The 12,878-nt window shown below is 30.7% G+C and overlaps 6 protein-coding genes across 6 annotated transcripts; all 6 read left to right on the top strand.

The window, feature by feature from the left end:
* Nucleotides 1-4,368: 4,368 nt before the first annotated feature.
* Nucleotides 4,369-5,088, top strand: EIN_428690 (hypothetical protein; the record flags this gene model as incomplete). The annotated part of the gene is made up of 3 exons (XM_004261866.1): nt 4,369-4,521; nt 4,649-4,880; nt 4,973-5,088. 3 exons carry the CDS (start codon nt 4,369-4,371, stop codon nt 5,086-5,088), a joined length of 501 nt encoding a protein of 166 aa, XP_004261914.1.
* A 682-nt stretch (nt 5,089-5,770) lies between these two features.
* On the top strand, nt 5,771-7,293 carry EIN_428700 (hypothetical protein; the record flags this gene model as incomplete). The annotated part of the gene is made up of 2 exons (XM_004261867.1): nt 5,771-6,043; nt 6,160-7,293. The coding sequence occupies 2 exons, from the start codon at nt 5,771-5,773 to the stop codon at nt 7,291-7,293; spliced, it is 1,407 nt and encodes a 468-aa protein (XP_004261915.1).
* A 178-nt stretch (nt 7,294-7,471) lies between these two features.
* EIN_428710 (cAMP-dependent protein kinase, alpha-catalytic subunit, putative) lies at nt 7,472-9,016 on the top strand (the record flags this gene model as incomplete). The annotated part of the gene is made up of 1 exon (XM_004261868.1): nt 7,472-9,016. The coding sequence occupies one exon, from the start codon at nt 7,472-7,474 to the stop codon at nt 9,014-9,016; it is 1,545 nt and encodes a 514-aa protein (XP_004261916.1).
* A 395-nt stretch (nt 9,017-9,411) lies between these two features.
* On the top strand, nt 9,412-9,946 carry EIN_428720 (hypothetical protein; the record flags this gene model as incomplete). The annotated part of the gene is made up of 2 exons (XM_004261869.1): nt 9,412-9,489; nt 9,596-9,946. The coding sequence occupies 2 exons, from the start codon at nt 9,412-9,414 to the stop codon at nt 9,944-9,946; spliced, it is 429 nt and encodes a 142-aa protein (XP_004261917.1).
* A 657-nt stretch (nt 9,947-10,603) lies between these two features.
* On the top strand, nt 10,604-11,143 carry EIN_428730 (hypothetical protein; the record flags this gene model as incomplete). Its single annotated transcript, XM_004261870.1, has 1 exon — nt 10,604-11,143. One exon carries the CDS (start codon nt 10,604-10,606, stop codon nt 11,141-11,143), a length of 540 nt encoding a protein of 179 aa, XP_004261918.1.
* A 293-nt stretch (nt 11,144-11,436) lies between these two features.
* Nucleotides 11,437-12,878, top strand: EIN_428740 (kinectin, putative; the record flags this gene model as incomplete). Its single annotated transcript, XM_004261871.1, has 3 exons — nt 11,437-12,226; nt 12,267-12,328; nt 12,839-12,878. Coding segments are annotated over 3 exons (892 nt in total), but the record flags the coding sequence as incomplete, so codon positions are not given.

Below are 12,878 nucleotides of genomic sequence, written 5' to 3' on the forward strand. Positions count from 1 at the left end.
GGTTTTTCAAGTGCCTGTCAAGCAAGCGATAAATGACTCGTTATTTCGTTGTACTTGCTTTTTTGAAACTTTTTATAAAATAAACGAAGCACTTTATTAACATTGGTCAATAAAAACAATGTAAGACGGATAATTTTATGTAAATTATCAGAAGCGGTAAAAGGGCGCTGCACATGTCCGTTTGAATTTCTCGTGTTTTTTAGCTTTTATCCACCAAAACCTCAATCATTTGAGGCAAATTGAAACTTTGGTTATAATTATGTGTAATTTCACTAAATGGTAGTAAAGCGGGTTTTCCCGCCATGCAGAGAAATGTTAAAAAAGACTGTGAGGATACTGTGGACGATCCGAAAGTGCGGCAATCATTTCTGTATGGTGAATGAGTTCAAGTTTATTGTGTGTTTTTGTATGTTATTCAATACATTTGGTTAAAAAATATTTGTATGCCGAGAAAAAACACACTATTTTTTCACAATTTAAAAGGGCAATATTTGGTTATTGGATAAGTTTTTATAATAAAACAATAAAAATTTGGTTATGAAAAGACAAAAAAAGATCTAAAGCGGGTTTTCGCCACCGTATTATTTTTTATTTTAAAACTCGGCAAAATGCCAAAAACGTTATTTTTCTATACAATAAAACAAGTAAATGGCAGTGAAGCGGTTTTTCCCGCCAGCCAAAATGCTTGCCCAAAAGTGCATTTCAATAAAAATTGTTGAAAACATCATGGAGACAATGACTGTTAAACCCAATACGTTATTGAGAAGACATGGTGCCAAAGTGAAAGTTGATGTGTTGTTTATCTTAAAAATGTTCTTATACCTTTATCCATTAATTACAAAAAATGATTATCAACAACTTTCTTACTATTTGATGGACTATCTTGTTCATTTTATTACAGTAAATATATGAAATATTTTGGGATTTCAGCACATACTTTTATAAAGAAGAAGAAAATAACTAAAAACATTAATTATTTATTATAATTTATACTATAACCTGTTTCAAAATTGATTCGAATGGTGGGTCTGAAAAGTAATGAAACCCATTTAACACTTGTATAGTTCAAAAGAGACACACAACAACAACCACGGCTTCGATACGTTGTGTCAAATGAATCAATTCATGATCATTATATGGGTGTCATGCAATTAAATTTGACAATAAGAAAAATATAAGTCATCGTTTTTAACTATTTTATAATAGTAAATAAACTATTTTTTAACCAGTTTTTCAAAAATACGATTTTAGTTACATAAATGGTTAAATTATAATAATTAATAGTTTTAAAATATAATAATTTATAAATCTAAATTTATTTATCGCAACATCATTTATTTAAATTGATTAAAAATATATTAATAAACAACAAATTTAACAATTAATAACAAAGTTATTTTTCATTTGATAATATACAAGTAAATAATAAAAACAATTCTTTAACTTTACTAACAATAAAAATAAAAAAGTCTTTTATCGCAACAAAACAAAGTAACTATAAAATTGTTAGATTAAAAAACACTTGTTAAATTTTTAAATAATAATAATAGATAACCAATAAAATTTAACAATAATATAAAAAACAATATCAATAGCCTATAAAATTAACTCTTTTATAAACCTTTTTAAACAATGTCCCAACCTTCTTCCAAGCCCCCTCAATTAAAGAAAGAAAATAAAAAATGTTCCAAAATACATGAAAGTTTGAAAAATGATTGGTCCGAAAATTCCTGTTAGTCAAAGGGCCGAACAATACCTGATTAATTGCCCTATTATTTTCAAAGCTTTCCAAGACCTTGAGATAAAAATAAAAAAGAATCTTTTCCCACTTTTAGAGAGCAAGTGCGGTTTTCATTAAACGATCTTTCTAATGTACCAATTAATGAGTTTAAAGGAACTAAAAAATCAATCAGAGTGGCACTTGAGTATTTTTCGGGACTTTTAAGGAATCGGGTGTAAATTCCCAAATTCAAAAAATACGAAAAGAAGACAAAAATGGAAAAATTTCAGAAAAGAAAAGAAAACGACTTCTTTCAGATGAAGAAGTTCTAAAAATAGCAGAAGAAATGAAAGAAACCAAAAAAGCAAAACCAGAAGAAATTGGACTTTTCATGTTTGAAAATTTCGGCAAAACAATGGGAACAAGGCAATTAAATAAAGTCCTTAAATTAATCCCAGGAATTGAAACAAAAAAGCCCAAGTTATGGAAACAAAACGACCAGAGGTATCACAAACTGCCATCCTGCAGTATTACTCAGAATTAAAAAGAAAATTGGATGGATGCAGATTTGAGCTTGTTTTTAACTTAGATGAAGTTGGATTCGATGAATGGGTTGATTCTAGAACCCGAGTTGTCTACATGTCAGTCGAATCAGGGGAACAAGTTTTTAACGAAGTCGACAGAGATGGTTGTAGAACGAGTCTTTTGTGTTGTGGTTGTCTAGATGGGACAAAAATGATACCCCTTGTTGTTACCAAAAGACTCACCACTATAGACAAGCTAATTGTGGAACTCAAGAGTCGTGCTATTATTAGATACCAAAAATCAGGTGTTCTAAATACGGAATTATACACAATGTGGCTCAAACAAGTGTTTTCCCGATTATTAAGGAAAAAAGAAACCGAATGGGTGTGAGAGTTGATACGAAGGCGTATCTAATTATTGACAGCTTTTTGGGCCATTTCAGTGATGAAATTGAAGCATTATTTCGAGAAAATTGTGTTAAAATTATAAAGGAAGTCCCCCACAGTTCCCATTTATGTCAGCCTATGGATCTGGGACTTTTCGGGAAACAAAAAACTTTCCTTGCGGACAAAAACAATTTGATGTTACACAAAATTTCATTAAGTGAAAAAGAAAATGAAAAGTGTGACGAAAAGGTCCAAAGAAACGGGAAAATTCTCAAAATGAACTCACCCGAGTTCAAAAATGCATTGAAAAAATTTGCAAAGCTCTCAGAGGAAGACAAAATTAGGCAGCTTGTTTACTCATGGGAAGTAGTGTTTGATGGCGACACGATGATTAGCGCCTTCAAACAGGCTGGTATAATATACGTGGTTCAACACCCATCTAAAGAAGAGTTGGAAAACATGAGACGTGTCAACCCCAACTTCAACACTGTAGACCTTCTTAAAGGTGTTGCAAAAGTTGACATGTCTTATGCCAGAGAGGTTTGCTCTTTTTTGGTAAGGATCCAAAAAGAAAAGAAACCCAGACTGTTAGAGTCTCCATTGAAAATTTTTCTGATAGAGAGCACATGCTCGGTGTTGAAAAACTTATGAAAATCAAAAAGGATGAAAAGAACAAAATTTCAAATGAAAAGAAACCTCGAAAAGAAAAAAAAATAACTTGGTTTTATTTTTTTTTTATTTTTTTAATTAAATTTTCCATTTAATATTATTGCGTTTTATCGCAATAAAAATCTGTAAAATATTTATTTTTAAAGTTCTAATAATCAAAAAAATGAAGAAGGGTATAAAAGAGAACTTGTAAAGTGTAAATTACAAAATATAACGTTTAATGCGAAGTTAAACAATTTTTGTTTGTTTATTAGACAGCAACACAATGAAGAAAATAATATTAAAGTGATAAATTTAAAGTGACGACAAGGAAGAAGCCGATAACGAAGATAACAACATTCATTTTTGTTTTATTTATTTATTAAAATTATCATACTTAATGTTTATTTATTTATTTGAAAACGAATGTATTTTTGGTTAAATGTCTTTAAAGTGTTGTCAATATCCCGTTTTCTTACAAATAAATTCTGGAATAACTCAACTATTAACCGTAATATAAATAGACTTTAACTGCCTTCTTCTAAACAATTCGAAAAAATGCTCAGGCAAAATGAAAATGATGTTTTTTTCTTTTTGTTTAAATAAAAAAATAAAATCAAATAACATTTAGAAAACATTTTACCATTATTCACCAAAAATTATCAAAAGCGGTTTTTTCCATCTCTTTACTGTATCTATCAAAAAATTATTTTTTTGAATTTGATCAAAAACCATTTTTGAAAACTTTTAAACAAATATAATGGCAATTACAACAAAAACATTTAAAATTTTTAAAGCCATCTCTTAAAAAGTGGTCTTTTACATTAACACTCTTTATAAGATAATAATACTGTATTATAATTATTATTAATAAATAATATTTGTTATTTTTAATGTTATTACAATTATTAATAAATATTTATAATTTTTAATACCATAATTAATGTCATTAATACAATAAATAATTTTACTTTTTAAAATTAATAATTTTAAGTATTTTATTTTATTTTGATTAATTAATTAGTTTAAAAAATATAAAAAAAATTAAAACCCATAAACAAAACTAAACGAACTCATATTTTATTTTTTATGTCGGAGATAAAGATTTATAGTTTGGAGGAACTATATGGACTCCGAAAACAAAAACTCAACGTCAACGTAAGTTTGATGAAAAAGAAGAATAAAAAAGCTGCGAAGAATAAAAAGGGGCAATACGATAGTTCTTCTCCTTCAGAATTTTTCGTTTGTTTTTATAATAGTTAAATAATAGTAAACAAACTATACATTTTATCTATCTATGTGAATTTTATATTTTAGTGGAAAGAATTATTTAATTAACTATATGTGATATACAAAACTAACGACACAGGAGCGATACAGATGGATTATGCATGACGTTGTGTTGATGCAAAAGAACGGAGAGACCAAGATGAAAGGGAGTGAATTATATGAATTGTTTTTACAGGGGAAGTTACTCCTCCATGAATGCACTGTTAAGTCACAAGACACAAACATCCCCTTTGTTTTGCAACTGAAAAAGTGTGTTGACATTTATAAAAAGATTTTGGATATCGATAACGAGAAAGATCAAGAGAAACTCAGTTTGTTGTTCAATTTGGTTTTAACTATTATATGATAATAATTTAATTAATATGAAATAGTTTCACCATCGAACATAATAACTTAACTGTAGAACTTAAAGAAGAAGAAATGAACAAACCAAAAGCAGCCGGACCTGTTTACAACGAACAAAACGTCGACGAGAACCTATTTGATCCCCTTGCGGAGTTAGGAGGAAATATAGAATGAAACATAAGTTGTGTTTTTTTATAGTTCTTAAATAATATTTTTACTATATAAATATAGATTATAGAATATTTTTGGTAATATACAAAAATATACTAATTTAATTATAGTTGTTCTTTTAAAATAAACTATTATAAATAGATATACTATATATTATGGTAATTTATCTATAATTTTGTTATTCATTTAAATGTTAAAAAATAAAAAACAAATGGCGTATATTTATGTAATAAATCGGGAAAACATACAAAAAAAATTAACTTTTGGATATTAAAATAGATAATCCAAAATTGAATAAATCAAGTAAAAGAAACAAAAACGGACACAAAAATGGGAAGAAAAAAAGTCTAATTGATAAATTCATAGTTTTTTATATTCAAATTATTTATATGCATGCTTTCGATCCAAAAATGTGTTTCTATTCCCATCGAAAAGAGGTGTTTTCTTAAAGTTCTGAATGGTATGTTTTGATTAGGATAAAAAGTGAGTGTTACACCAAAAACGATTGAAATTTAAAAAAAAAAATCCACTTTTGGATTTTAATATTCACAGTATAATTATAATAATTACACTTAATAGTAGTTTTTATTATTCAGTTTAGTAAAAATGGGTGTGTCTGGAGTTACCACTAAAAATACAATACATCGAAAGAGATGTCCAAACAAAACAAACTCGAATTTCAATGATGCAGCGTCTGAACATAGGCCAGACGCGAACACCAGTCCCATTCGACCGTTCAACATCACAAGGAGGAAAAACAGTGACACCGTCTGCTTCTCCCGACAATGCAACTCCCGAGCGAGTGTCATGTGACTGTCGTCGTCAATCCCAAATTGCTTTAGTTATTCTTACAATATCATTTTTGAAGTGTGAACAACAGATTGATATATCTTCCGTCTTAAGTCCGACAGTAGTAGGGATCTATTTCTTCGAAGTCCAGCTTGAAAACACGTCAATGGTTTGTTATTAGTTAATGAATATTAGATGACATATACTATATCTATTAATATCATATTGAGTAAAGTATAGTATAATAATATATAGTATAGTTATTAAAAATATACTAATAAAAAGGTTATTGAGAAAAGATACTCGCAATTCTATTTTCTCGACAATTACCTTCATTTAAAACTCCCGAAGAAAGTCATGCCTACCCTTCCCCCAAAAGAAATATTACACAGTGGCTCCCATCCGGACGTCATCCATCGAAGATCCAAAGAACTTTCAAAATACTTAGAAACTATAGTAAAGATCCCGGGCGTCTTAAAAGACACTGTGGTAGTTGAGTGGTTCATGCAACCCCCAGACAAACACATAGTTGGGTTTTCTAAACAGCGGAAGGCGGGGTATTTGTCGATTGAAGGGAGTTTTTTTAAGAATTGGAAACGGCGGTATGCAGTGTTAGCGAAGAATGTGATAGCGCTGTTTAAGACTGCGAAGGATCTTTTGGTGTATGAAGACCCGATCGAAGTGTTTTGTATACGGAATTGTACGATAGCGCCTGTTCTTGATAAAGGGCCGAATGTCATGACCCTCTCCCGAAACAATATGACGCTGTGTTCTCTGTATGTGGAGAACGACGACGACTTCTTGTCGTGGTTGTCAGCAATACAAACGGATATCAACGTGGCTAAAGGAAGAAGTACCCCGCTGTGTACACGAATGAAAGTCATCCCCCCAAACGCGAAGAAAAAGACGTCAACGACGTTGGCAATAGCGTCGTTCTCGGCACTGAGCGTGAACGACTCGCCAAGAAAGAAAACGGGGAAACGGCTCTCTCGAATGTTCGACACAGACGTCTGCTCTTCGTATGAAAGTGTTATTAACGCACTCTATGAACGATTTCGAAACGAAATGAACACGATCTACCCCGTCTACTTGGAAGACAGAAAAGAGATGAAAGAGGAACACTGCAAGTTCTTCGAGGAAATTCGAGGCCTTCAATTGAGTGACTTTTTGGAGGGGAACAAATTGGAAGACACTTTTCAGAAGCTTCTTGTGGTGAGTAAATTGTATACAAATTTGGGAGGGGTCCAGAAAATAACATGGCTATTTATTAACATTCATAAGATGTATAGAATGTATTGCGGCTGCGGGTTCGACGCTTTGGAACAGTTCCAGGAGTTTAGAGCTACAAACAGTACACAAAGCATTGATTCTTCGTTTGTTATTTATTCTAATAAATATATTAATAAATATAGAAATTAACTCGAGTATTTGTTTTACTAATAATAAATTAAAATAGAACTATATTATAATGTATTACTTTGTTAATCTATGAATTCTCATTTATTTATTAGAACTGATAATATAATAAAATTATAATAAATTAATTAAAGTATTACTATTAACACTTTATTTAAAGAACTCTGTGACCCACAGCAAAATGTTAGTGTGTAAGTTGTGTGAACACCAATATAAAATGTCACAGTTTTGTGACCACACGCGACTTTGTGAATTGATAGTTCGTGGGTGTAGTAAAGAGATGTCGTGTATGAATCGGTTCAAATTACTTGTGACGTATCTTCGTGATTCGTATGGATGTAAAATGATTAAAAACACGTTCAAATACACGCAGCTGATTGAACTTCTTCCGTCATCTAAAGTACCATCGTGTTATTTAAAAGTTGGGAAATTAATCGAAGCGATTAAGACGTTGTGTGTAGATTTAGAAGATGTGATCTTATTAACATTTGCGCGTGCGATCACTGATGTTCTAGTTACATATCAGAAGTTGTTAATCGAATATTGTGAAGGGAAGGGGTGTAAGAACATGTGGAGTTTTCTTTCTATCTTATCGACGACTGCGAAACAAACGAAACAAGAAGTCTTACAGCGCCCGGACTCGAATCTCACGACGGTGGATGACTTTGATATAGTGAAGAAGTTTAGTGCTGGAGCGTATAGCCGGATATATTTAGTTAAAAAGAAGAGCACAGGGGATTACTATGCGATGAAAGTGATGCGAAAGGATGATATGATTCGGAAGAATGTAGTGGACTCTGTATTAGTTGAGAAGAATTTCTTGTCGAACGCTCACAACAATTCGGTAGTCAAATTGTTTTGGGCGTTTCAAGATGACGTCAATCTCTATTTGATAATGGAGTACTGCCCTGGAGGAGATTTGGCGACTTTATTAGAACAAATTGGGTGCTTTAGTGAGCATGTAGCGAAGGTGTATTCAGCGGAGATTATTTTGTCGTTGCATTACATTCACGCGCTTGGTTGTGTTCATAAGGACATTAAACCGGATAACATTTTGATTGACAAAAATGGGCATTTAGTGTTAACTGATTTTGGCTTGTCTTCATATGGCTTTGTATCAGAAGAGTCTGTGCAGAAGAATGGGATCTTCTGTACTCCAGACTATGCTGCGCCTGAAATCTTAATGTCAAATAGTTACTCCTTTGCAAGTGACTACTTTGCTCTGGGATGTATGATGTTCGAATTTGTCGTAGGATACCCCCCTTTTAATGCGCCAACACCAGACGCTATATTCATGAAAATACAAGAAGGGAAATACTGCTGGCCTGATGACGTGGAAGTGTCGGAGATGATGAAGGATCTCGTCGATAAATTGCTGAGCTGCGATCCTAACAATCGCCCAAATTTTAATGAGATAGAAAAACACATCTTCTTCAAGGACATCCACTGGAGTACCCTTTTTGATGAGAACAGAGAAGACATTTTCGTACCGGAACTCGAAAATGAACACGACACCGGCTATTTTGAAGATGAAAGAACTTTAAAACAAAATCAAATCAAAAAAAATGACGTGATTAGCGGAAAGAAAGGAATGGTGAAAAGAAAGGAAAGTCCTGGGTTCGTCGAGTTCGGGAATTTTAATGCAAAGAATGTCGATAACCTCGTCGACGAAAATAAAAGAATGTACGCGAAGGAATTCTCGCAGTTCGAGGCTGATAACGTGTAATTAATTAGGTTGTTACTGTCTGGTTGTACTGTACTATATTTATTTAATTAAATTTAATACATGAATAAAATGTATTATTAAGTATTATAAACTGTATTAATAAAGTATTGTACATGGTGTATATAATGTACTATAATATAATAGGTTTTTAAAGTAATATTCTATTGCTATTATTAGTTCATTTTTTTGAAAAAATATCTTAGTAAAACTATTGAATAATATTGTCTTAATTTGGTTTTATCACTAAGATAATTTTTAACAGAATAAACAAAATAGAGATTTGAACCTAAAAAAAAAAACTAAAAACTAATAGTAATTAAATGGTTAATAAGAAATAATTAAAAATAAAAAGAATAACAAGAAAAAAGAACCATAGAACTCAATAAATAAAAACCATGTTTTGGAGTCTTGTGGTGAAGCCAAACGAAAAGACAGAGTTCAAGACGGGTGATATCCTCCACATTACAAACGCTGTTTGTTTATAATTAAAAATAACTTACAATACACATTAATAGTAAAACTCAATAACTCATCTCATCAAAAATTTCAATCACACACAAGATATAAAGTAACGGAAAGATGTTGGTCACAAAGACAAAAACCGAGTTGAAACAACGCAGTCAATTGTCAATACTGTGCAACCAAACGAAAACTTTAATTGTTTCGTTCATCCCGGGGCATCGTGACCACACACAACTCGACCTCGTCATCGCAAAGCAAAACGTCGTCTTCTTGAACACGGGAATCCACTCAATCCATCTTTCTGGATACATCACAAAGATCTCACAAGAAGAAAACGCGATGGAGGAGGACGACGAGGAACTCCCCGCACTCGGGAGCGATAACGAGGACGACGAGGAACTGAAAAAGAAAGAAAAGGATTCAAAGGCAATTAAAAAACCGAAAGAGAAGAAGCCAAAGGTTTGTTGAAAGCTTTTTTATTCATCACTTAAACTCATTTGCAGAAAGAAACTAAAAAATGAATTGAATGAATGATTTATTATGGTTCGATAGTTTTAATATACTAAATAGTTCATTATTAATTATGTAATAATAATAACTATCTGTTATTATTTAATAATTAAAACTTTTATTAAAATGCTAATTATATTGTCGAAGATATTTTAATTATATAAAATAATATAAAAAAAAATAGAAAAAATTATTGAGTATTATATATTATGGTTTATTTTAATAATAAATATAACACAAAAAGTATTATAAAGATAACTAGAATTATTTGTTTAAAATTATTATATTTATTATACAACTTGTCTAATACAAATTTATAATGAATTTTATATTATAATGTTAAATAAATTACATAATTGTATAAATAATTTGAATAATTATAATTCATAGTATAAATATATCACACCATTTCAAATAAAACCAAAAAACAATTTTTATTAAACATCAAATTAATGTAAAAAAAACATTTTTACAAAATAAACAATTAGATAACTAGTAAATATAATATAATTTATAAGTTATTATAAAAAATATTAAAAAAATATAACTTTAATTTTAATCCAAAAAAATAGTATCAAAAGGGGACAGCAAGAAAAGGCGAAACAAAGAAAGTCAATGAGTTTGGAGCCGAGTGAGGCGACCATATATTTTCAGTGGGAGTGGGAGGAAGAAAAGGGATTTTTATTTAGTTCGAGTTGGACGCCATATCACCGAAACGAAAATCAGCAACTTGAAGAACATTATCAACAATTTTTGGATGAGATTTATGTTGGCCCAGTCGACCTTCAAAACGTTCCACAAAAGAAAAAGTTAGTCGTAGGCGACTACGAAATCGATTTTAAGAACTTAAAACAAATTAATAAAATTACAACGTTCACACGAAACATTCGAAGAGTTCGAAAAGAAGTCATTTGGGGACCAGCAAGGTGGTGTTATTCCGGAAAAAGGTGTACTAAAGAGTTCTCGGATCTGCTCGAAACACTCTATAAAGGGTTCCTCAACGGCGGAAAGGAAATAGTCCAAGTCGAACTCGGAAAGAATAAAAACTTATATGAAATAGACTTCACGGCCTTTGTACAGAAAAACTTGACGACTCAGACGTATAGGAAACTGTCGAGGATCGACGAAAACAACGAACCAATTGTCGATAAGTAAGTCCTTTGGCATGTTACTATATTTATAGTTACGTATCTAATACAAATAGAATATAACTATTCATTTACTATATCTTTCTAGTACCACTTGCTTGACCAATAAAGAACTATATGTTATAATAAAAATAAGTATATCATTTCCATACTTAATTAACTACAATAAATAATAAATAAATAAGTGTAATCTAATTAATTGTTATAGTAAAATATATAGTAAAATGGTATAAAGTAATAGTAAAAGAAAAAGTGAAGGACACAACTCGAAAAGAGAGACAACTCTGCTACTTGGTATTAATGATAGTAACCCGAATATATAAAACGCTATGTCAAGAGGTTCATAACCAAATGTGGTTTTTAATTTCATTCAGTGTTATGGTGGTTTGTGGGGGGACTGCGGTGTTCTATTCACATCTAACTGACATCTTTATTTTTGAGATTTGGCTGTATATTACGTGGCCGTGGATGTGTTGTTGTATGGTGTCACTTAACGCAAGCGATCCGGGAAGAATCTCTTCCCGTGCCGCCTATTTTTCCCGTCACTGTTCCGAGAAACTGAAGATGATCGACATCCACTTGTTTGGGAATAACATAACTGCAAAGTATAAAAAATGTTATTTGCAAAGGCCTTTCTGTGCGTCGTGTAAATTTGTAAGACCTTTAAGAGTCCACCACTGTCGTCGCAGTAACTGCTGTGTCGATCGATTTGATCATTGGTGCAGTTGGGTGGGTAACACTATCGGGTCATACAACCGAAAAACATTTTTTGTGTTTCTGACAATAACATTTTTCACGGATATTGTGGCTGCTCTCGTGTGTGGAATTGCGGTTTATAAAATGTTTTTGAAAATGTTATTTGGGATCGTTTTGAAATGCCCACTACTTGTACTCTCATTTTGTATTTTCTCAATCGTCTCTTTCTTCATTTGCAAATTATGGGCTTTTCACGTCAAGGCAATGCTGCACAATTACACAACTTACGAATATATCAAAAACAAAGATGTCAATCTCCCTAATCCGTTTGTTACTATTTATGTATTGTTCATTTACTATCAATTTATTATTTTACCAGATTCAAATGATCGAGGTGTTTTTAAAACAAAAGTAAATTGATATTTAATAACTAGATATGACGAAGGAATGTGGACAAACTTCAAAAAATTCTTTTTCGTTTCCAACAGCTCTTGTAGTTACTATTTTTGAATAATTGTTTTACTATATATTCTAGTTGAATAATAACGTTTGTGTTATTTTTTTAAAATAAATTTCGACTGTTATTCGTTTTGTCTTTTAAATAAAACTTTTAATTTAAAACGTATTTAAATAATTATTAATTAAAATTACTATAATATAGTTTATACAAACTATATGATAAGTTAGATTTAAGTTAGTTTAATTTTAATAAAAAGTAATATAAATTTAACTCTTAAATGTTATAATTAATTTTCATTTTTAATAATTTCAACTATAATTATTTAATTATTTATATTTTTAATTAATATAAATTTACTTGTTGTTTACCCACCACTCAGTGACGGGAATTTTTTTTTAAGAAATGTTTTTTTAACAACAGTTTGTTTGTTCATTCAATTGTTAGTAAATTGTTGAGTTAATAAAACTAAACACATACTATTGCTATGTGTATGCCATTTAAAACTACTTTTTACATATCAACTAAACTTTAATAAACGATAGTTAGTACATTGTTAACTATCGGTTCTTTTCATTGTTTAGTTATT

Source organism: Entamoeba invadens (assembly GCF_000330505.1).
Source record: "Entamoeba invadens IP1 unplaced genomic scaffold scaff_1105074726713, whole genome shotgun sequence".
Lineage (NCBI taxonomy): Eukaryota > Evosea > Mastigamoebida > Endamoebidae > Entamoeba > Entamoeba invadens.